Source organism: Megalopta genalis, chromosome 5 (genome assembly GCF_051020955.1).
Source record: "Megalopta genalis isolate 19385.01 chromosome 5, iyMegGena1_principal, whole genome shotgun sequence".
Taxonomy (NCBI): domain Eukaryota; kingdom Metazoa; phylum Arthropoda; class Insecta; order Hymenoptera; family Halictidae; genus Megalopta; species Megalopta genalis.
In genome coordinates this window covers 23,907,593-23,931,222 of record NC_135017.1, presented here as the reverse complement: position 1 = coordinate 23,931,222, position 23,630 = coordinate 23,907,593, and the positions used below count along the sequence as shown (strand labels likewise).

At 37.4% G+C, this 23,630-nt stretch overlaps 5 protein-coding genes across 14 annotated transcripts; 2 read left to right on the top strand and 3 right to left on the bottom strand.

Moving 5' to 3' along the window:
• Positions 1-28: 28 nt before the first annotated feature.
• On the bottom strand, positions 29-6,178 carry LOC117223973 (uncharacterized). Of its 4 annotated transcripts, none has more exons than XM_033476600.2 (14): positions 5,992-6,170; positions 5,673-5,743; positions 5,460-5,598; positions 5,201-5,378; positions 4,869-5,117; positions 4,536-4,799; positions 2,232-4,475; positions 2,049-2,166; positions 1,772-1,976; positions 1,505-1,691; positions 1,265-1,423; positions 1,050-1,202; positions 870-962; positions 29-786 (listed from the first exon to the last, which is right to left on the bottom strand). In XM_033476600.2, the coding sequence occupies exons 1-14, from the start codon at positions 6,034-6,036 to the stop codon at positions 566-568; spliced, it is 4,326 nt and encodes a 1,441-aa protein (XP_033332491.2). In that variant the 5' UTR covers positions 6,037-6,170; the 3' UTR covers positions 29-565. The 4 variants fall into 4 exon arrangements, 2 of the variants coding, with proteins under 2 accessions (XP_033332491.2, XP_033332492.2); XM_033476601.2 differs by having other exon boundaries at positions 1,505-1,688; XR_013033345.1 differs by lacking the exons at positions 29-786; positions 870-962 and having other exon boundaries at positions 1,063-1,202; positions 1,505-1,552; positions 1,620-1,691; positions 5,992-6,178.
• A 231-nt stretch (positions 6,179-6,409) lies between these two features.
• prtp (thioredoxin domain-containing protein pretaporter) lies at positions 6,410-13,060 on the top strand. Of its 3 annotated transcripts, none has more exons than XM_076521717.1 (6): positions 6,410-6,887; positions 7,058-7,204; positions 7,292-7,400; positions 7,481-7,771; positions 7,902-8,171; positions 12,851-12,943. In XM_076521717.1, exons 1-6 carry the CDS (start codon positions 6,700-6,702, stop codon positions 12,926-12,928), a joined length of 1,083 nt encoding a protein of 360 aa, XP_076377832.1. In that variant the 5' UTR covers positions 6,410-6,699; the 3' UTR covers positions 12,929-12,943. The 3 variants fall into 3 exon arrangements, with proteins under 3 accessions (XP_076377832.1, XP_033332505.2, XP_076377834.1); XM_033476614.2 differs by lacking the exon at positions 12,851-12,943 and having other exon boundaries at positions 6,410-6,565; positions 6,682-6,887; positions 7,902-8,645; XM_076521719.1 differs by lacking the exon at positions 12,851-12,943 and adding an exon at positions 12,955-13,060 and having other exon boundaries at positions 6,411-6,887.
• Tektin-A (Tektin A) lies at positions 8,608-12,584 on the bottom strand. Of its 4 annotated transcripts, XM_033476612.2 has the most exons (7): positions 12,241-12,584; positions 11,077-11,357; positions 10,531-10,840; positions 10,248-10,462; positions 9,736-9,958; positions 9,509-9,663; positions 8,608-9,408 (listed from the first exon to the last, which is right to left on the bottom strand). In XM_033476612.2, the coding sequence occupies exons 1-7, from the start codon at positions 12,304-12,306 to the stop codon at positions 9,195-9,197; spliced, it is 1,464 nt and encodes a 487-aa protein (XP_033332503.2). In that variant the 5' UTR covers positions 12,307-12,584; the 3' UTR covers positions 8,608-9,194. The 4 variants fall into 4 exon arrangements, with proteins under 4 accessions (XP_033332503.2, XP_076377830.1, XP_033332502.2 ...); XM_076521715.1 differs by having other exon boundaries at positions 9,509-9,958; positions 11,077-11,703; XM_033476611.2 differs by having other exon boundaries at positions 9,509-9,958.
• On the top strand, positions 12,141-15,365 carry LOC117223974 (aldehyde dehydrogenase 1A1). Of its 2 annotated transcripts, XM_033476608.2 has the most exons (12): positions 12,732-12,766; positions 12,860-12,871; positions 12,958-13,060; positions 13,196-13,300; positions 13,383-13,484; positions 13,561-13,726; positions 13,802-14,106; positions 14,233-14,335; positions 14,407-14,705; positions 14,774-14,982; positions 15,069-15,143; positions 15,227-15,365. In XM_033476608.2, exons 1-12 carry the CDS (start codon positions 12,747-12,749, stop codon positions 15,294-15,296), a joined length of 1,569 nt encoding a protein of 522 aa, XP_033332499.1. In that variant the 5' UTR covers positions 12,732-12,746; the 3' UTR covers positions 15,297-15,365. The 2 variants fall into 2 exon arrangements, with proteins under 2 accessions (XP_033332496.1, XP_033332499.1); XM_033476605.2 differs by lacking the exons at positions 12,732-12,766; positions 12,860-12,871 and adding an exon at positions 12,141-12,217.
• Ndufb2 (NADH dehydrogenase (ubiquinone) 1 beta subcomplex, 2, 8kDa) lies at positions 15,354-16,264 on the bottom strand. Its single transcript, XM_033476615.2, has 3 exons — positions 16,074-16,264; positions 15,668-15,791; positions 15,354-15,561 (listed from the first exon to the last, which is right to left on the bottom strand). The coding sequence occupies exons 1-3, from the start codon at positions 16,169-16,171 to the stop codon at positions 15,496-15,498; spliced, it is 288 nt and encodes a 95-aa protein (XP_033332506.2). The 5' UTR covers positions 16,172-16,264; the 3' UTR covers positions 15,354-15,495.
• Between the last annotated feature and the right edge of the window lie 7,366 nt (positions 16,265-23,630).

Sequence of the window (23,630 nt, the reverse complement as noted above, 5' to 3'; positions counted from 1 at the left end):
GACTCGTGGACACGTAATAGAGACCGGATAGAAAATCAATTTTTCACTTTATTCGATAACAAAATGACTCTTTTAAGCTATCCAACACTTTTCTCGTGAAAATAAAAAATTAAATTAAATTATAGCACATTCACGACGTACAGAAACTTACATGTACCGACAGAATGCTTCGATTGCACGATAAGTATCTTCTTTGGTTTACCAAAGTTGTTAGTATTTCACGCGTACTAACATTCTCGGGTTGACTCAATCGAAACATGTCAAGTTAAATTAGTGTCTATGTAATCCGTTAGTATTGTTATCTTAAAAAGAGGTTACTCTGGTAAGTTTCGTATTGGGCACTTTAATCAACGATACTCAACGGAATTATATTAAAGTGGCTGTCGGTAAATCATTAACATTGTCAAAACTAGTAATTCGTTTTGAATCTTATCGCGCATAAGAAATTAACAAGCAAGCTATGAATGAACGATTAAAGTAAAACAATGGGAAAGTATATACACAATAATTAGTTACTTAATGAATATCACATGATCTGTTTTTTCAACGACGAAGATACTACACGTCACGATTCACTTTGTTTACGTTTCTTCTCGTATATGGATATGTACCTCCTCCAGAAAGCTGAATCACGTTGATTATACAGGCCATTGATCTGATCCACAGTTCGATCATGAAGGAGTGCATTAGGGGTCCATTTTAGTACGTTCGGTAGGATCGTCTCGAAATTGTGCCTTGACAAACTCAGTAACGCCGATATCACACCCTCTTGTTGATCATGCGACCCTAATTGAAAATGTAAATTTCAAATCAGCATATTCTCCATGGTGTGCAATTTGGGTTAAGTGATTCTAATAAAAAAAACGTACCTTCATTGGAGTCATTTAGGGCACATAGTTGCTCCACAATCTCACCCACTGAATTATCGTCGTCATTTGTAGGAAATGGTCGCATCAGACTACCTGCAATTATAACAAAAAGGATTTTTATTTGAATATACATTGAATTAAGAAATAGTTCATTTAACTTCCTTTGACGAAGTTAATTACCCAGTAAGGAGAACGCTTTGTACTGGTTCGAGCATTTGTTATTAACGATCATGGGCAACAAGGCACCCTTAATTATATTTTTGTACGTCCACGCCGTACTCTCCTTCTTTGCTAAAAGCGCGATGGCGATCATTATGTTGTTGTGACATGTCTCTACAAAGGAGAACAATTAAGATTAACACAATTGATATATTTGTTTTCTCATGTTTACACACCCTGGAAAGCTGTCAGTAATGTATCCAACATGTCAATAGACAATGTTCCGGTCGGATACTTGTAATACACCGATACCAAGTTCTTCAATCCGTTTAGCTTAGGGTAATCGGAGGCGGTCAATGACATTGTAAGATGTGCAATACATTTTGGTAAAACATCTATAAGAATTACAGAGTAAATTGATTAATTTAGAAATTAACTTTGGAAGTCGTCTTAATGGAAACTACATTTTGACGTACCTTTGTTGGTTTCATTACATGGAAATACCTCTGGCCAACAAGTGAATACTGTGTACAAAACAATGGTTGCATTAAGCCCTAAACAATAAATAGCATCGCAACAGAATATCCTTACTCTTTCTCTGTCTTTCTGAATGCGTGCTAAAATCGTGTATATCCTAGCAAGCGAATCGACAACTGATCTCTGCTGGAAGAAAGAGACGACTATTAATCGTGCCATTCAATTCTATGCGATCGATAAATACAATTAATATTACTTCAACTTACCAATTGTTTTTGATTAAGTTTAAACATTTTGTACTCGATGCCAACCTGAACTAGTTCAATAGTCGTCGGAAATACTTTCTCCAAGTCAACCAACAATGCCGCGATCTTTTGCTGTGTTTTTGTCATCAAAGGTGCGGGTGGTGTGTAACTGTTATCTAATTTCTCTTTGCAGTGTTCTTCCATGGTTAAAAATTCTACTACATTTCTGAAATAAGGTAACATTGATTGCAATCCACATCATAACTGATAAACGTATTGATTGCATCTTGATGCTCACTTTGCTATGATACGGGGCGTTGTGCGCGTGATTTTTAGTTTCTCAATCACGTCCCAATGCACAGTGTTCTCCCATTCGCTATTTACAAGCCTCTGCAATTGTCTTGTTACAAACTCATCTGAAATAAAATGCATTGCATAAAATATTTCCTTTTTAAATAATAAGCTAACATAGCAATATTACCTGTTACTAAACGGATGCATGCTAAATTTTTAAATTGTTTCTTATGGCGCTTATCCAAAGACTTTTTCTCGGCATTTAATTGTTTCAGTATCTCGATCGAGGATTTCGAATTCAAGCTTTTATCCCTATTGTTGTTAACTTTCCACGCTATATGAAGATTGTTCACTAATGAATTAGAATCGAATGATTGATTATTTCCTATAAATTGTTGAGTTCCCTCCTGAGATACGCTAAAACCGTTTGGAATAACAACTGCGATCCTGTCATTCTGGCAAGATTGATGGCAATTTAAATTATTCTTAATCCCAGTGACAGTTCTTTTTCGATCTGACGAACTAATGTCGAGTTCTTCTCTTGTTTCTTTACATTGCTCAAATAAGTTAGAAATATCGAAAACAGACTCAGTGGAGATATCACAGGCATTTTCATTGCCAGACAATTCATCTGGTTTATCAACTTCTAGATTTATTTCAACTTTGGGATTCATTACAGATTCCGGATTCGTTTCAGATTCTGGATTCATTTCAGGTTTCGGATTCAGTTCAGGTTTCGGATTCATTTCAGGTTTCGGATTTATTTCAGGTGCCTCTTGTGTTATATTTGTCTCCTCCACTGTATATGTATTAAATTCAGTCTTACCCACGATAGTGGTCTCAAATTTGGGCTTTCTATCCCTTTTAGTTTTAGATGTAAGTGTCTTAGTCTCTGTACAATTGTTTAACCAAGTATTTTGTTCTGTCATGACTTTAGGTATGTGGGCAATTCGTGGTCTCTTTTTAGGAACATAATCGTTCGCCGTAACATTCTCAACCTCCTCTTCCAGATGATTCTCCTCTTGCAATGTGCATTGGTTCTCGTAGTGCTGGGTCTCTTTGTAATTTAATCGCGGGATTCTCACTGTGTTCCCCTGGAGTTTGGTAGTATTTTTCCTCAAGTTCCTAATTTTCCTCATCAATCCCTGACGACAAGGTTTTTTCGGCTCCTCAAGCTCGTCAACCTTCCTCTTTCTCCTAACAACGTTTTCGAGGTTAGGCGTTGGAGTCTGTGACTCTTCATTCAGTTTTGATATTTCCAACTCCATTTCATCAATCTCATTCATTTCCTCCACCTTTGAAAGTGTGGACTGAGTCTCAGTAGACTGAGACCTTGTTGACTTAAAATTTCCCGCGAAACTCGCCACGTCTTTCATGACTAACTTGTCTCTCGCATTTTTTGTCCGAATGAAACATGAGTCCAATTCCGCCTCGAACTGCAACTTGTTAGACTCAATTGAGTCTGAGAGTATTCCTGAGTCGGTCTCACCTCCCGCCGATTTGCTGCATTCTGCTGAGTTCTTCGCCCTGTCTACAGCCATCGATTCGTCCACATCTCCAGAATGAGTGGAGTGCGTTATCGTTTTCAGATCATCGTTGCACATCGAATCAATCGTGTCCATGCATGATTCTTTAGATTCAGTACTATCTGCTTTAGTAGGAGTGTTATCGAACGTGTCATCGGCCGTGTCTGTATCCGAATCGCTAATTGGTTCTTCAATGTAATCAGAATTTTGCATGGAGACCTCCGATTTCTTGAGAAGCATAGAAGATTTGTGCTTTCGTTTCTTAGGTTTCTTTCTAGGGGAACTTGTATCCACTTTTTTTGGAAGCACGTCCACCTTCCAAGAACTTCTGCTGTATGTACTTTGTAGTCTTTTTGCAGCTTTTAGTCGAGATAACTTTGACTTGTTCAAGCTCTTATCCTTACGTCTGCGTGCAACGACTGGCTCCCTTTCCTTGTTCTGGTAGAAGTCTGTCATCCTCCTCCAGAGCTCCATAAAATTGAACTGCATCGCGCTACCCATATCGAACATATAATGCGAATTAGGAGGAGGTTGACTGAACTGACAACAATTTCTCCTTTTTTGAGACTTCAGCTTCTTGATCTTTTTCTGGAGTTTCTTCTCTAGCTTGTCGATCCTGTTTTGCAACGAAAATGTGACCCCAGACTCGTTTTCGCTTTTGTTTGTTTGAGTAGCCGCGCTTGTTCTCACCGGTGGCATGCTGATCGGTGTTGACTTAATGCAAGAGGCGCTTTGACTCATAGAACTAGGTGATCGTGAAAAATTGCGGCAATAGTCTAAATGATCAAATGGAACCGGCGGTGGAAAATTCGGAGAAATAAATTCAGAATGGACGATCTCGGTATGGAAATGTGGTGGTGGCGAATCTGCTAGATTCTCGATTCTAACGTGTTCTCTATTCACATCTGAAATTATTTGAATTATTAGTATATCATGTAAGATGTTAAATTTTTTAAATTACTTACCCGACGGTGCGGGCATACGTTTCTTAGGAGGAGATGAAATCTTTTCTATTAATTTTGGACATGACCCCATCATGATCTCACAAATTTTATCGATAGGTGGGGGGTTTATATGGACCTCACATTTGGAACAAAATACAGGATACATATCGTCCTTTACATTATAGAATTCATCTGTTAGTAGACACTTGTCTGCAACTTGTGGTTTTTGTACTATTTCGTCCTTGGTAAGTGTCGTAATTATTCCAATACTTTTTACTTCTTTTCCTGTAAAATGAAGATAATAGTTAAGAGGAACAATTAGAATAATATATTTGCTTGATCCGTTTCGCTTACTATTCTGATAAGTGTTAGTTGCAACATTTTTAGTCATAATGTTGCTATTATTAGAAGTGTTAGTTGCAACGTTCTTAGTGATAATGTTGCTACTATTAGAAGTGTTGGTAGCTACATCTTTCGTGACAATATTGTTACTATTATGACAGTCATTGCTCCTCATAGAAGTTCTTTTTACAATCTTTTTAACTTTCGTTTCGCTACTCTTTTTCATAGTTTTTAATTCCATCTCCAGTTCTTTGACTCTCACTAAAATAAAAATTATAAATAATTCAAAAGAAAGAATTACATAATATTTGCATGCACTAGGGATAATATTTGAATACACTCACTTTCAAAAGAAGACTTTTGTAAGTCATACTGCATAATTTTATCATCTTGCTGACACTCCACATCTTTTATCTTGCATATGAGTTGTTGTATATGTTGCTGATCAGCAGCAGCTTTTATTACATAGTTATCTATTTGATTTGTTAGCGTATCAATATTCTTTTTATACTCTGTATTTTGCTAGAAAATTCATGGAACATAAAATAAGTCAAAGAGTTGCTGTAAAACACAAATATTGGCAATGTGTTAATTTTTACTTACAAGTTCCAATTTAATAACCTTTGCCAATGTAGAATTATAATTACAAGTAACTTTCTTTATTTGTTTAGTGGCCGCATCTAAATCTGTCTTTAAACGCTCACATTCCTTGAGTTTATCATTGTATTGCTTAATTACCTCGCTGTATAAAAATATATTAGATCAAATTTTATGGTCTACAATTTAGTTAACAAAATATTTATTAAAAGTACTTACTGAGTCTCGCAGATTTTTTTCTTCAATAACAAATAAGATTGTGTCAAGTTTGCCGAAGTCAAGTTATCGTTCTATATCAACATAAACATTAACGTTCAGATACAGCACCAAAATTAAAGACATTTAAACCAAAGTCGATAATAATCAAATAAATATTCGGGAATAAGATGAAAGAAACTAATTATTATTTTGGGGCATGTGACGTATTTTTATTATAAATCGTCATTAAACGTACAGGTACCATAACCTCAAAGTAACCTAACATGTCAGTGTTGTTAAATTCGATAAGAGGAATAAGCTTTAAAAACAAAATACTTGCTTGAACATTTTCATTTGTCGTAAATTCTGGGAAACTAAGATCCATATTGCCTCGAATGACAAGCAGTATTAATTATTTTAAAATCAATTGCATTTTCAAATGCCGACTGAGAATCACGTTTGTCCGGCGTTCAGTTCATCGCAGTGTATCCTGATGTTTACGGTTCCGGACCGGAACTTCCGGTTAGGGATATAATCCCATGAACTTTCTCTAGAATTTTACCGCCACATACCCTAGCATACAATTTTTAGAAATAATTGTGATATCGCATTATTTTTTATTCTCAGTTTTGTAGATAATCAGCAAAAATTACTTTCAGATTTAAATTATTTATTGAAGTATTAATTTTCTCAAAAAAAAATCTCGATATCCAAAAACACCGTGGAGATTTTAGAATGAAATTTTGGTATCAGTGCGATTTACCATATGGGGGGCGGAATCGGCGGTTTCGATCCATTTGTGTGGGAGGCTGAAAGACGAGTGCGAATTGCAAAGAATAGTTAAATTAGAATTGCGTGACACTGAATAATTTTCTACTTCGATTGCCTACTGACGCTGTGATTCCGAAAATAAAGTGATCTTGACATCGTTCCGTTATTATTACCAATTATATTACCGTTATATTAGCGTTATCAGTAGCGTTATATTATCGACAGCAATATAATATTCATATCGAATTATTTTATACAGTGTTCACAATTTATCACAATGATGAAACGTTCGAAGAGTATTGTCATTATAACGAAATATATCCTAGTTTTTCTATTTCTGCTGAGTCAAGTCAACAGTCAACAGGATGAGGAGGATACTACTATATACACTGTGCAGTACAACAAAGACAATTTCGCAGAGGAAGTGCAGAAGAATAATCATGTTGTTATGTTCTACGCGCCTTGGTAAGTTCAAATTATCTTTTTTAAATGCATGATTAGACGTAAAAAGTACTATTAAGTAAGTAAAATATTTTGCTTTGTTCTATGATAGGGAATACAAGAACGTGAATAGATGTCTCAGATCATATTCATACATTATTCTCACTCAATAAGAATTTATTTGTTTGTTTCAGGTGTGGACATTGCCAAAGAATGGCGCCACAGTATGAAAAATTAGCCAAAGAAACTAATGGAGATAAAAGCAATGTAATAATTGCTAAAGTAGATTGCACCATTGATAGTGAACTATGTAGTGAACATGATGTTACTGGCTATCCGACGTATGTGTAACATGGACTTACCACACATCTTATTTTTACAATAACAAAGGTCAAATAAAGTACATTTCAGTATTGTCTATTTTGTAGGTTCAAATTCTTCAAAGCTGGAGAGACCAAGGGCACTAAGTTCAAGGATGCAAAGGACATGCCATCTCTAATTGCCTTCATATTTGAACAATTGGGCACACCCTTTGGAGTAATTATCAATTCCATAATATACACAATTTGGTTGTAACGCATGCCATCTAGATTCTAATAATAATCATTTTAATTTAGGATATACACGAAACTCCATCTGCTCCTGATGCAGTAAATGGTCTTTTAGAATTAACAGAGGACACTTTTGACAAGCATGTGTCCTCTGGTTATCACTTTGTAAACTTATATGCACCTTGGTGTGGCTTTTGTCGGAAATTAGCACCTGTATGGGAGGAGTTAGCTAACAGTTTACGTAACAGTGACCATGTTAGCATATCTAAAGTAGACTGCCATCAACATCGTAGTGTTTGCACTCAGTTCGATATAAAGGGGTATCCAACTTTGCTTTGGATTGAAGATGGAAAGAAGGTGAAATATAAATAATACAATATAGATTTGTAGAAACCTAAAAAACCTAAAAAACTTATAAATGTAAAAATATTTTAAATGTAAAAAATTTATAAATGTACAAAAGTTTAAAATGTAAAATAATTTCCAGATAGATAAATATACTGGACAACGCACTCATGAAGAATTAAAGGCTTACGTAACGAAAATGCTTGCTAATGACAACGATAAAGTGGATGTTAAAATTGATAGTTCGGACAGTACGCTACACGCCGTACTTAGTTTAACCGGCGATAGTTTCAAGCATGGAATAGAAACGGGTGTTTCATTTGTTAAGTTTTTCGCGCCTTGGTGTGGTCATTGTAAGCGTTTAGCGCCCATTTGGGAGGATCTCGGGAAGAAGTTCTTCGGCAACGAGAAGGTGAACATTGCCAAAGTGGACTGCACCCTCGACGTCAGCAAAGATCTGTGCAATAAACAGGATGTTGACGGTTTTCCTAGTCTGTACTTATACCGCGACGGACAAAAAGTGTCCGAATACAATGGTGCTCGCAATCTAGAAGATCTGTACGATTTTGTATTGAATAATGTACAGCTGCACGACGAGCTATGATTATCTATTTATCTTCTACTAAATTTAATTCCGCGACCAGAGCGATAACCTACGCTGCCTCTCGGAACGCAACGGTGTAACAATTAATTTAATTCTATACGAATGTACGACGCGTCTGACTGAGACAACTCCGGAAGTTGTCCAGGTCGTATATTTTTTTCATTTTTGTATAAAATATCAAAACAAAAATGTTATACAATACTATTATACGTAAATATTAAGGGCCGTTATATTTTTCGCGTGGTTAAGTGGTGTACTTCCGAAATATATTTATAGAACCAATGTTAATCTCCATTGAATTTCGTGTTCTGTACATTCATTCGACACGTTCCGTGCCGCTTTTTAACATTTATAAAATATAAAATATAACATTTTGGGGAACACTGGAACCATCATTATAGCTTTTAACAATTTAATATGTCACCTGCAACGTCGGTCATCGATGATCGGAGCCATCGAATTGTTCAAAATAATTATAACGCGGTACACGTTATTGAATGTAACTCTTAACAGTGTTCCCAGAATAATATTTCCGCGCTGACTTTATCGTCTCGAGCTATTAGACAATGATATTTGCAGAAGACTGTTCTATAAATAGTGCGTTCCAACGATCATTATACCGCGAATCTTCATGCAAACAGAAATTTTTAAAAGCAAATTTATGTAAGACAAAGTCGAAAGCAATGTGTCACAGAAAAATGTCTACAGAATATGTATTAGACAATAATTCTGACCAAGCAACTTAGCCAAATCCTGCACACGGTGGACCAAACGACCAATGAGCACGGAACGTGTTAATTAGCATATCGTAATAGAAGCATTTAAATACCATTAAAAACCGGCCAGAGTCGTGGCCGAAGGATAAAAAGATCGCAACAATTGGCCACGCTGCTTGTCTATGTACAATGTTTTCCGTTTCACGACGATCTCTCGTTCAAGATCGCCCCTGACTTTGACAAGAGCTGCCTGGGTCTCCTCAGCTTTCTTCAGCTCGGCCAACATGGCGGAAGTGCGTTCGTTCAGCATCTTCACTTCTTCCACAAGCCTAATCGAAACACGCACGTTTCCAATAATTATTTGTAACAAAAACTAACGATCTTTATTCGATTCACTACGCGGGGTCCTGTGGTGGCCCCGATACTCACGCAAATTGGGGTGTGTCGCGGCAATTTTCAACGTTCTCCCGCCGTAATCTCTCGGCTAATCGTGTTTGCGCGACTTTCATGGCGCAATCGAGCCCCCTCGCCGAATGCCGAAGTTCTTCGATCGCTTTCTCGGTGTTCGCCAGCTCGTGCAAGCACTGAAAGCAGTCGAAGTGTCGGCAGAAGCACCAAAAAAACGATTTCCCTTTGAACTTGGCAAGGACACTCACGCGTAGCAGTTCCTTCTCCAACTGCGAACACACTTCCTCCGTGAGCTTGCTCTTCCCGCCGAGAGCGAGATCCACGCGGGTCGCTTGATCGCGAAGATCCTTTATGGAATTCGTAAAAATGGCTTTCAACGTGGACCGCAGATTGGCCGATCTTTGCCTGGCCGCCTCCGCGTCGGTCAAACTTTCGCGCGTGTAATGTTCATAGCTGGCTGGGGTCGATTGTCTGTCAAGGAAAGTGTTGAAAGTCTGATTAACTTGTGTACTCGTGAACTCCAAACTTGTGTACTAGTTTACAATTGATCTACATGGAAATCTGTTCGCACAATCAAGGATCGTAGAATATATTAATATGATTCGTTGAACCCTGGATAGTCGACTTGGTTTTTCTCTTTGTTTAGCGAGTAAGCTAGAACCTGGCGCCGAGTACGCTGATCAGGAATGATACGCTGACCATCTGCTCGTTATCAAGGTTCTGCCGTAGAGTTAGTTACATTCAACGACTCGGTACACACTCTGCCGGGAATCTCGTAGCCCCAGGTTTCCATAAAATTTCAGGGGATTCGTTCTTCAGCTGCACGCAGAAAGTGTCTATTTGATAAGCCCCAGCCTTATCGGTCCAATCTACTTCCATCCTCGCCTTGGCTGCCTTTAACTCTATCAATTGCATTTCTATTTGCTCGCGGGTCCTGCCGAGCAGGTCACGTATTTCCGAGCAAAGTGCTACTTCCTGCGGCAATTGACAAACATGTATCAATCAATTTAACTCTGTCTTCTTTTCATCGCTACGAAGGCCACCTTGGTCAATTCCTCCTCGACCTCGTCACGGATCAGATCAGACTCCAACCGCTTCGAGCGTAGCTGCAAGAATTCACCGGCGATCGATTCAGGAACCGTGAGAACCGACAATGACAGCTTGACGCGTCGACGTTCCGCTTCCAGCATCTCGATTTCCTCGGTGATGTCCCGTAACACGTGCTCCAGCTCGATTTTCCAACGGTACACCTCCGATGCACGGTTCTTCAAGTGGTCGGTATTTTCCAGTTGCGTTTTGTCCGCCTGTTTGTACGACTGCTGGACGCATCTTTTCGCGTTGCTTATCGCGAGCCTGTATCAAAGTCGTTTTATGTAACAGCAGAAATAAATATCGAGTTCGAAATATGTATAATTTGTCGGCAATCTTTGGGGATGAAAATTCTACTTTCTCGGTTCAATAAACCGAGAGTAGAGCAAATCCTCCGTTACCCGGCAAAACAGGCTCATCTCTCTTAAGTCAATAAGGAAGCCGATTTACTTCTAATGATCGCAGATAAACACTGTATAAAGCAAAGTTTCTCTTCATACTGGGCGGCCTGAATCTTTTCGTTCGACTGTTGGAAGAATTTGAGATTGTGAGCCCTCCATTGCGGCGCGCCGAATTTGGTCACACTATTTCGATCAACGACCGGTCTCACGCCTGTTAAACCATCTTTGGGCGTGTAGGTCGCTCTTCCAGTGGCCCATGGCCCAATAGGATCCATCGACGCTTCCGGTTGTGCCGGAAGTTCGTCTCCTGGTTGAGGGAAATAGGGGGCTGGTCTGTCACCCGCGTCCTTTGACAATTCCATCATAGGACAAGGGATGGGCTGTGCAAAAATGCGTTTACGAATGAAATATCGATATCGCTGAAGGAATTATTTTTAATTGCCATGATTAGATAATGTTTTAAAGTTTAAAAGAAATATAATGTCTCGTCATTGCCATTACGCGATGTTACATACACAACTTAAAACAATGTGATAAATTCTTTTTTATCTAAACGCGGTTTTATCTAAACGCAGCTGACAACAGTATATTTAATTTCGAAGTAGATAGACGAAGCACATATGGAAGTTACATAATACATACTTTAGTTTCGAATCGTCGCTTATCTTATACACTATAATATTTTTATGAATCGAAAGCGAGGGCATCAGGAACAACAAACACGAACTAAAAATAACAAAATAAATAATGATATCATTTTCTATGACTAGCAGATTTCTATTTGTACTCGAATATAAGACAGAAATCTAGCGTATTACGTGGCATACACTCTTGGACAAAAACATAATACACATGTACTATCATTTAGTTCTCAAAGATGAATAAAAAGTTCTCTAAATTCTACAAATGTATTCTTGTACATGATGATATGTATATTCACAGATGAAAAGAGTTTCAACCTGGGTGGTCCAGACGGTTTTAACTGCTATTATCATTACTCGAACGGTGTACAAGGAAAAAATACAATTTCAAATTATTAACGAGCTTAAACAGTGTCTGAAGAATGAATGTAGTAAATCGTCACAAAAATATATTCGTAAATTGTTTAATTCTCTGCCAAACAGATATCATTTTGAGAATTCGGAACTTATTCTAGAGAACTAAATGATAGGTAACACATGTGGGCTATCTTTTTGTCCAGAAGTGTAATATTAGGACACATATTAGGCAACAAAAAACAGTTAATAAAATTAATTAATTTACCGCATCATCGGTCCCATCATTGGGGGACTGTTGGCTCGTTAGAGCTTGAGTTTGAGTACCCTCCATATCAAATATCTCGTCGGATCAAGGATTAATTTCAATAGAATATTAATAACGTCTGCAGACACACTTAATCTTTACGGACAATTACAGATTTATTGTTTCCGATATATTATACGATATCACATTCTCGATCCTTCATTAAACAAAACGAAATTTTTCCATTTACATACAGCGTCCACGTCTTCGGGTATTGGTCCGCAATTTATCGATTTAATAAACTCCAGCAACTGAGGCTTTTATTTCTTCATTGGAACTGTTGCTTTCTCGTTCACGCGGTTCAATCTATTTATTAAAACTCTATTAAAACTTTAAATCGTATCAATACTTTTTTTCTCTTTCGCGTTATATTCTCATGATTTTTCAAAAATTCGATTGGATGAGTATGCAATTTTTGCACAATTTTTGCACAAGTATCGAAAACGTTGTGTATTTTATAATTGCGGATGTTTCTTTCCATATTCACGTATGTATTTCAATGAACGAATTATGCAAATGATAATTCTTATTTTACATACAAAAATATCGAACTTGTGTATTTACATGCCAGTGTTTTCAGATACGAGATTCGGTTGGTATCCTATCAGACCACATCCCCACTACGTTAATTGGCGTTGAGCCAGATTAGATGATATGTTTCATTCTGTTATAAAGTAGCTGTTGCACGTTTCTGACGAGTCCAAGATCATTCGTGAAGCGACTGTCGAAGAAAGCATACTCCAGAATGACTTGCAAGAAGCCAGACTTCAAATACACTCAGGTAAATGATTGCTAATATCTGTGATTAGATTTTAAAATTTTTCAGTTTTTTGAATTTTCTCTGTATTAATCATGGACTATTATGAATACATAATATGGATATGAACATTTTTCTTAAAACTAAATTTTTTTCCAGTTGTTCATCAACAACGAGTTTGTGGATGCTGTGAGTGGTAAAAAGTTTCCCACCATAAACCCGGCCACTGGTGCTGTTATTGTTGAAGTAGCTGAGGGTGACAAGGTTACATCAAATGCTTATATTTTGGTTTAATATCATGGGCTTCATTGTTTGAAACACTGTTTTCTGTACATTCAATTTGTAGGCTGATGTGGACAAGGCAGTGTCAGCTGCAAAGAAAGCATTCCAAAGAGGATCAGTATGGAGGAACATGAATGCATCTGCCCGTGCAAAGCTGATAAATACGGTTTTAATTTTTACCATGTCTGTTAAGGAAGTTTCAACAGAGGTCTATTTCTTTATTATATAATATTTTGTAACAGTTTGCAGATCTTATTGTACGTGATGCAGAGAAACTAGCTACCCTTGAAACATTGGATACAGGAAAATCATACAAGAATGCTGTTGGTGAAATGTATTTCGGTGCAGAGGTGTTGCGTTACCATGCTGGATGGTGTGATAAGATTACTGGCGATACCATTCCAACAGGTATATATTATTCTATGTTAAAAGTACCTTCCAAAGATAAATTTATTTTTACTCATTAAATATTCTATGATCTAGATGGAAAATTTGTCACTCTTACAAGAAAAGAACCAGTTGGTGTGGTAGGACAAATCATTCCTTGGAATTATCCCTTCCTCATGCTAGTGTGGAAATGGGCTCCAGCATTGACCACTGGATGTACTATCGTATTGAAACCAGCCGAACAATCGCCGCTGTCGGCATTGTATGCTGCGGCGCTTGCCAAAGAAGCTGGATTTCCTCCAGGTGTTGTGAATGTTATCACAGGCTATGGACCGACTGCAGGCGCAGCTATCTCCGAGCATCCAGACATTCGGAAAGTTGCATTCACTGGATCCACCGATGTAATTTACTAATAATTTAAGTCACCTTGAACAGCAAAAAATTTTCAGAATTTAAAATCTCCAATTTACTGCCGTACAAGGATGAATCACCAATTAAGTCTACGTTATTGCAACATTCATTTTCAGATTGGCCATCTGATAATGCAAGCTGCTGGTCAATCTAATCTCAAGCGAGTAAGTCTGGAATTAGGTGGCAAGAGTCCTTTGGTCGTTTTCGACGACTTTGACGGTACAATGATGAATTTCTTTAGAAAAAGATTATAATTAAATTACAAATGAATAACAAAGGATAATCCACAGTTAAGGAAGCTGTGGAAATCGCTCATGAAGCCGTGTTTGCTAACCACGGGCAAAACTGTTGCGCCGGTACCCGTACTTTCGTGCAAGCTAAGATATATGACAAATTTGTTAGCTATGCTAAACAATTAGCAGCCCAGAAGAAACTCGGTGATCCTTTCGATCCGACGACCCAACAGGGACCGCAAATCGATGAAGAAATGTTCAACAAAATCCAGCGTTTGATTCAATCTGGAAAGAAAGAAGGTGCAGTGGTGGAAACTGGTGGAGAACGGTATGGCACAGTTGGATACTTCATTAAGGTATGCTTTCATGGTTCTAAATATAGCAACTTTGCGATTAAAATTATTGATTTTAACGGTAATTGCAGCCGACCGTTTTTTCAAACGTGACCGACGATATGACAATCGCCAAGGAGGAGATATTCGGACCTGTGCAGTCCATTTTGAAATTCGAAACTTTAGATGAAGTCATTGAGCGTGCAAATAATACAAGATACGGTCTTGCTGCTGGCGTGCTCACCAAAGATATCGATAAAGCGCTGACATTCGCGCAAGCAGTTGAAGCTGGCAGTGTCTGGTAAAAATTGTTATATAAATAAGTAGTACACATTTTTCATAATGTCTGTAAGTTAATAAATCATTTGAATGTAAATATTTCAACAGGATAAACTGTTACGACGCTCTTACGACTCAAACTCCGTTTGGTGGATTCAAAGAGTCTGGTATTGGTCGTGAATTGTAAGTTTGAAATCATACATAAACAAAATATTGCAATGATAAAGCTGGAATTACAAAATTTCCTTGTTCTTCGTGGTTTTTAGGGGTGCTGAGGGAATAAAGGAATACCTGGAACTCAAAACAATCTCCATCAAAGTTCCAACACGTGGTTAAGAAAAACATATGAACATTTTAATACACAGATGTTTGGTTTTAAATAAATATACATGATTCATAAATAAATTCACTGCAATAGTTTATTTTATGATACAAAGACATTAAGCGTCACAACCACTGTATCCTTATGGGATAATGAGTTGACAGCTCTATAAAATGCACTGTGCTGCTAAAAAGGATCTACCTATTATCATTACTACTCTGGTGGAATTCCCAGTTCCTCATCAGACCAATGTTCCGGATATGGAAGTGGATGATGGCCCTGGAAGAAGGAAGCACAATCAGAAATTTATTACAAGCTACCGAATTTTTTTGTAATATTTTCCAAGTACTGTAGGAAATTATTCGTTGATTGAGATTTCGCTTACAATAAATACAAGGTCCCAGTCGTGCCACATATTCCACAGAAGCCACCAATAGAATGTTCCCATAAGTATCTCTACTAGTACAACTTCAATTTTATATGGTGGTATTGAGGAACGGTAAAACAATCTGAAGAAACATAGCGATATTTAAAACAGTAGGAACAGTAGAAAATAAAGTAAGTTAAAAAGAACAAAAAGTTCCTGATTTATGTCCGCTTTGAAAAATCCTTTACTAATTATTGATATGTTTGTCTATTCATTTGGTAAATTAGTTTGCGCAGGCATGAAGCAAACAAATTTATAAGCAAAAGGAATGTTCAACGTTTTACAAGCAAATTAAGTGAAAACTAAAACGTCTAAACATAACCTCTTTTCGAACGGGTTATGTAACAAATGTATATCTACTTACTTACAACCGCGAGTCTGGGCAAAATTAATGGCAACATTTTTTCTAGCATTTGATTTACACACTGCCTTTAAAAGCTGGGCTCCTCGTGAAATCAACATCTTCCTGTCAACTAATCCGTCTGCCGTAGAAAGTCGCAGAAGACTACCAAACCACAATCGTATTTGATAGCTACACTGGACTACACGACCTCTGACAGCCGTAGGAATAACTTGTCCAAATTCGATGAATCGATTACATGAAACTCACTTAAATTTTTGAAATTAAAAACTGTTTACCAACCACGTTTTACTTAATAGTATATTAAACATTAAATATTTTGAGAGTTGAGGGGCTTTTGATTAATTTATCAATGGTGCAATCAATTTCATACGTAATTCAACGATTTATCTCCAATAATATCTCCAATAATATAGTCTAATAATTTCTTTCGGTATATTATCATTTAGAAGAAGATTGTTAAGCTTTTTTTAGGTATAATATCGTCATTGAAAAGCTGTTATAGGTTTCGAATAACGCATTAAATAGGTCGTTTCATTACGTTATCGTGTTTTGAACGTAAGCAAAAAATTCTTGCAAATATCTGCAGAAACTTGTACAACATTTCTATTTAGTACAATATTAATACACGTGTATCTATTTTCCTTTTCTAGCTTGAAGACTTTTATTACAAATAAAGGGGAACATAAATTGCGCACAATTTTGTTAATGTTGTAAATGCAAGAGGAGGGTAAAGAATATTCGAAAAAATTGAAACATTGTTTACTGTGAATAACAATTCTCTAAGAATTATTATAGACGATCTCCGAAAGTTTGATGCCTTGATATACCTCCATTTAAACAGCACAAATAGTAGAAAAAAAAATGCAAAATGGCGAGTTACTCGTGTACAATTCTCGTGTTTCAAGAAGGGCAATCTTGAAGCTCGTCTATCTATCTTTCGAATAAAATATCCTAAACAGTCATTTTCGGATTCTATCACGAACAGAACACCATTCTGCATAATTTCTCTTTTATTCGAGAACGAGAGAGTCCATTCCCGATTAGGATGATTCGGCGGGCTGCCAGGAGAGAGACCCTTAAAAAACTCATTCTCCCGGAGAGAACCGGTCCCGGCCTCCCTTCTTGACGGTCATTTTTTACGAGATTAATTTCAGACAACTAACGTTTGATGAAAGTCGTTCGAGTATATCAGCTGCGAGATATTCGCCATTACACGCCGAACGAGCGGTCTCGAGGAAGCGAGGGGGTTAGTTGCACGACCACCATTGGTCCGCCGTGGGTTTACGGTCGTCACAAGGTCCCGGTAGCAACCCCCTCAAACAACGAACGCCATTGGATCGTCCGCCGTTAAATCTCCCCGACCTGCACCCTCCTAAAGAACTTTTATACTAGCCGGCGACCAATATCTTTTCACGGCGAAGGGGATGCTTCTCGAACTACGAGGATTCGTAATAGCGATCCCGCGTAACGGACATGCTCCCACTTTTTTTAAATAAAATATATACTGTTGTAAATTATATTTTTATTGTCGCGACACCCTTTGTATCAATACCGGCCCGATATTCAAACGTGAAATATAAATTTTGCGACAGTGTTTAGGCGAGGTGCTAGATAGATTTAGGCGAGTTTGTCGGTGAATCTTGATTAAATAAAAGAATGCATTGGCTTCGGTTGCGTTTTATACACTGCGTTTTGCCACGGTTTTGTTGGCAATGAATTGCAACGGGTAACGTTGTTCTTGGGAACGTTTTATTCCTTGATTTTATTTTATGTTCGATGTGAATTGATTTTAAGGAGGATGGCCTGTTAAAATGTACAACGATCGAAGGCACGATATGAATAAGTCGTGAGATCGAATGGTTTAGAAGAACTTTCCGTTTTACGTACAATATAGAATAATTATGAGATTAAATATAAAGTAGATAATACTTCACGTGGAATGTCCGACGCGAGATATAGGGAGACTAAATATGAAATAGATGATCTCTGTTTCGATTAATTCAACGCTGTTTTACTGTTACGATTGATATAAAAACAATCGACACTGTTGCGTTCATTTCACTTTTTGCAGACGTTCAGTCACGCAAATAATATTTCTTAAATTGTTCAGAGTATGTGATAAAGCATATAACAATCTATACATAGCTTTCTGATCTTGAAAAACCAAGAAATTGTATCATGTTTGCTGTGACCCACTACAAAGACAAAATGCCTGGAAAAAAATCAAAGTTTTCGCAGAATTTTTGGATACAGATATGTAGAAAATATTTTAAATTGAACAATCTAATTTCTGCTATATTGCCATAATTATGTAACAAATCAACATTAAATAAACGAAACAAGTTGTTGCATGCGTGATTAATGATGCACTCATAATAAATAATACCTCGCAACATTTTTAAATCTACTGAAACAGTGATATCACTATGTTTTTGTTTCAAATAAATACAAGTATCTTATCGTTCACTTAACACTAAATCTGCCGAGCCTTAAAAATAACTAACGTATGTTATTTTATAAGAATTAAGAGACTGAACTTATACTCAGACTTTCTATAATTATTATAACAATGTTTACCTGAATTAAGAAAGCTAATCGATCGTTTCCTATAGAAGAATTCTTCCAATTTCAACGAGTTTAAAATAAGAAATGCGAAACCGGCCATTTTGACCGGCACGGTAGGTTTACTCCAACGATCAAGATTTGATAATTGGACCGTTTATTTTGAAGTCCATTTTTTGTTGTTCTGAGAAAACTGAAGGTTAGCACATTCGCCAATTCAAAAATATAAATTAATTATGTCAGGCCTGTCAATGTTTCTACTAATTCATCAACATGTAATTTGATTATATAAATTTCTTTTAGACGAGAGAGAATTTAACTAAAATAATATACATTTACAGGCTGTAAATGGACTCACACCATTTTAAAAATTAGTCGATTGTAAAAATTATTTAATTTCAATTATGAAAACTTAAATATCACTTAAAATATATTATATAATCCAATTTTGTTTGTAAATAATAACAAGAAATAAAATTGAAGTAGCATTTTTTATTTTGAACGTTAATTATACTTATATATCGTTAAACTTAACACAAGGTATTGATGTTATTTATTTATACTCTTTATGCGGCAGTGTTTTGAACTATTCATAATGCACAAAGGCGCCAGGACGATTCTTTCAAATTTTGGCAATATTCCCCGACATGTAGATGATAAATATAACGTCTTAAATTATGTATCCTCCATCAATGTTTTATATAAAATAGTTATACAATACACTTTTGCTACGATCTCACCCAACATATTGTCAGCCAGTTTACCTTTCCTCCGTTAATATTGTTTCTTACTCGGTTTTGAATTGTATGTTGTAGATTTTCTTGTTGAAACGAAATTCTCCCGCTTCGTTTCGTGTAAAATAAATTTATTATTTTCTCTACTTTGTTTTATAACATCATAATAATCTTATGGCGTGTACAAGAAATTTTTTTACGTAACCCCGCCATCTATGTCTATGAAAATTGTACATACATCAGTTTCATAATCGATCGCTACGCAATTTCTTTTATTGGCCAATTTTAAATTAAACAAAACATCGACATATTTCTTAAGATATTAAATATGAACTAGTTATAAATAAAAAGGTTACGCTAAAATAATCACAAATTATGCGATACCTCATGTTTCTTCAAAAACGGACCTACAAAATACGTTCAAAATAAACGGTCCAATTAACAAACCAAAGATCATGACTCCGTAATCCTTTTTATGAAACGCACAGCCTTTAATTCGCCTGCCGCTTTTCGAAAACCGTACTCGGACTATAAAGTCGCGGATTCGCAGCAGCGTTTGTCTGCCAGGAATCGAGATACCCCAGCGTTTGATGGGGCCACGTACGCGGCGCGTGATACCGCACGTCGATTGTCGATTTATAATTTTAGTATCGCAATGACAGAGCGGTGTTTACAGGTCGCCCGGAGAGTCCAGAATTTATTGATCAGGGGTTTCGCGGCGCCGTTTACAGTGCCACTTGGAGATTTTTATCTGGCCGGGTGTCGCAGCTTTTGCCGTTCGAAAAATGCAGCGCTCGCTGCTTTGCCTTTATCGACCAATAAACCCGGCTCTACTGCAAATTCCTGGCCACGTGAAAAAGCCGTTTCCACCCCCGTCATCCTCCGGAACCGTCGGGGGCTGGAAACGTCGCTCGCCGCGATCCATTTGTTGCGGCAAAGGGGGGAGAAAAGTCGTGGGCTTTTATCGTATCCATTCCGGAAATTACTATGCGCCTTCCTCTGGCCCCTTTCGGGAATAAACCAGCGGAGGAGGTAATTAAGTGGACTCGTTGTGGTTAGGGAAATTGGTATTCTAAGGAGCAGCGGGAAACGCGCCCTCTCGCATTCGCTGAGTGTGCTGTTATTGCGGAATTTTTAAGTTGGCTCTGTTGGCGCCGACTAACTTTCGCGTAATTTTTCTTGCTAAAATACATAAATGAATTCGTAATATATTGTTCGCACGGAAAATTAATTGTTACCTGTTCTCTAATTTATTCTTTTCTGGTTTTTCTAATTAATTTTTCTATTCCTAATTTATTCTCAAGATATAAATGTTCACAAGCTGTTCCAAAGAGTTATGTCGATAGCCTCGGAAATACCGAGTAAATAAGGAGTAAATACCGGAAATAAGAGTATAAATATTGCGCAAGATATTGTGTGGCAATGGATCGTAAGCTGGTTTTGTTCAAAGATTATTGTCGATTAAACATCAGATTGTATTTAGTTGATTAGAACAATAAATTCGTATGTTTTAATATCTGTTCTTCTACGAGTAATGTTTGTAAGAGCTTCGAAACGATTGTATGCTAGGATTCATTGATGCAATGCCCTCGAGTTCTTTTTAATTCAATATCTGTTTCCAAAATGTTAAGAGATGTTCTTCCGTTGTCTATACAGTACAAAAACTTCATGAAATGAATTCAATGAGCTTTCCTGAACATCTTGTCCAGTAGTTTCTTAGCAAAATGAAAATGAAATGAGACGGACAATAAATTCGCCCCAATTGTCGTTCAGCTTGTAAACAAAAATGGACTGTTTGGGAAGGGAAGATACGATTATTCGAGGCTTGCGCCTCGTTTTTATGGTTACCGATTGTCAACAACTATAAAAACGAGGTTATCATCTATTCCCAAATCGTATTTTCTCATCCCAAATTGTCCATTTTTGCTTACAAGTTGAACTTCGAATGGGGAGAATTTACTGTATTTGCCAAGTCCATTCTAATCGAAACGATATTCCACTGAAAATATGAGACTGTATGCATTGTTTATTGTTTAAATAACTCTTCGAGTTAGTAGAATGGTTTCTAGGAGGAAATGAATAAGGAAGATGCGAGAAAGAATGTGTGGACCCCATAATGGCCGACGCATGGGAAAGGAACGTTGCCTGTTGGGTTCAACCCTCATGGTAATTTTACCCCTCGGTCCGTACCGCCCCTCTATTCCCAATGCAAGCATTTCGAGGGGGTTGTAATAAAGTCAGAAGGTGTTTCCATGGATACAGCGGCGGCCATGATGGCCCGGGGCGTGAGGGATGCAACGACCCGAGAAATTCGATAATACACTATGTTCGCCATAGCAGTGTCCTACTTCCACGTTTCTCGGGACGTTGTTTAAAATAAACGAAAAATTGTTCACCATCTATGCAATAATTCGATAAAGAAATTGCATTGTTAAGACATAGACGTATACACTTTATAAAATATACATATATTATACGTTTACTTTATAAAATATACATATATTATAGATTTATTTTATGAAATATACATTTATAAAATATACATATATTATACATTTATTTTATAAAATATACATTTTATAATAGACCGTTTATGTCTTAACAGTGCAATTTCATTATCGGTGAAATAAGGGAAAAATGAATCGAAAATGTATTGAAGCAGAAAGAGCAAATTTTGAACACTCAATATAAATATTATCGCTCAGTTTTGTGATCGATATGTTTGTTAAACTGGTAAAATATATAGAATATTAAATTGAAGTGTCCTTATTTCCAAAGCAGCTAAATATAAATATATTGATATGTGGAAGCAGAATTTCATACACTCGGTGAACTGTTAATTCATTAGTTTATAATGTTGTTAAACGTGTAGGTATATTCGTTTTTAACTTGTTCGCTTTTAAGCTTCTTAGGAGACGCTTTAAATGACAATAATTTTGTCACTGAATTTTTATAATTACTACCTCATTCTCGCACCAAAAAATCCTTCGCACTTCTCACTGTACTTTCGCCACCGCGACGCGTATGAAACCATTCTTGATCGTTAAAAAACGTACTTTTGAATGGAAAATCATGACAGAAACGCGAACGCTTCACATTTTTTTTTTTGGAGAACACCGAATGTTGTCCGACAAACGTGCAACCGGAACGGTGAACAGAGACGAACTGGAACCGAGGCGAATCGAAAACGGGAAACTGATCCCGAAAAAAGGTAAAAAGAAGGCAATAAAACGGAGCCGTGGCGAAGTCATAGTTTAAATTTCGAGATTGGACACGGAGGCTGCGTGTAGGAAACGTACAGGTAGGTATCCGCGACGCGGAGTTCCAACAACGAAAGGATTCAGATGAATGGACCGGCGAAGTTACCATTTTATTGCACTTATATGACGGTCAGTCTGTGCGTTTTTCGGGCAAACAGAGGAGACGCAGCTGGAGGAATTTAAACAGCCCCCGTAAAAATGTTGCAGTCCGTTTCTCCCAGAATTCGTGAGCCAGCAGTCACTCCTGGATCGCACAGAATTTTTATTTCACGGAGATTCCATTCTCTTAACAATTTCCGCGTGCGATATTTTGTTATCGTCTGTTTCCGTTTTGCAGTGATCGTTTAGTCCAAGCAGCATTTTCCACAGATACTTTCAGACAATAATATTTGTTTTGAATACTTGAACGGCGTGATAATATTTAGCGTTGCAGTTTCAGCTGCATTATAAATATATGTAACCAAATGTACCTTGATTCTATGGGTTTTTTGGGAGGCGGTGGCAATCAAACGCTGGTGAACGTGTTGTTAAATTATTAAGCGTAGTTGAGAGTGACTCGAGTGCTATTTAAGCGAGAAACTTTCCATTCGATTCCGCTTAATCGCAGGGTTTTGCATCTCTCACGTGGTCGGCCATGCTGGCGAGGTGCACACGGGAGAATAACGCGTTCGGTAGGTCGTGAAAGCCGAACGAAACGAGAACGAGGAATTTACCAGGGTGTTCTTCACTCGCTAATGTCTTCTGTTTCCTTGGAAACGATCGCAGAAGCCAGCTTCTTCGCCGGCAGTAACGTCCGCCAATATGTCGCCCTTAAGAGCAGCAGGGTGGCGGCCGTTGTTTCTGGACGCTACCGGCGAGGCAACAGCTGCTGGATCGTCAGTTGGTTTTACAAATCCATCCGTAAGGCCGATAAAAATAACGCTGCCGTTGTTTCGTCGGTCTAATCGTATTTCGATCGTAAAATGATCGCCGGCTGCCGTCGGACTTCGAGCGAGTCCAAA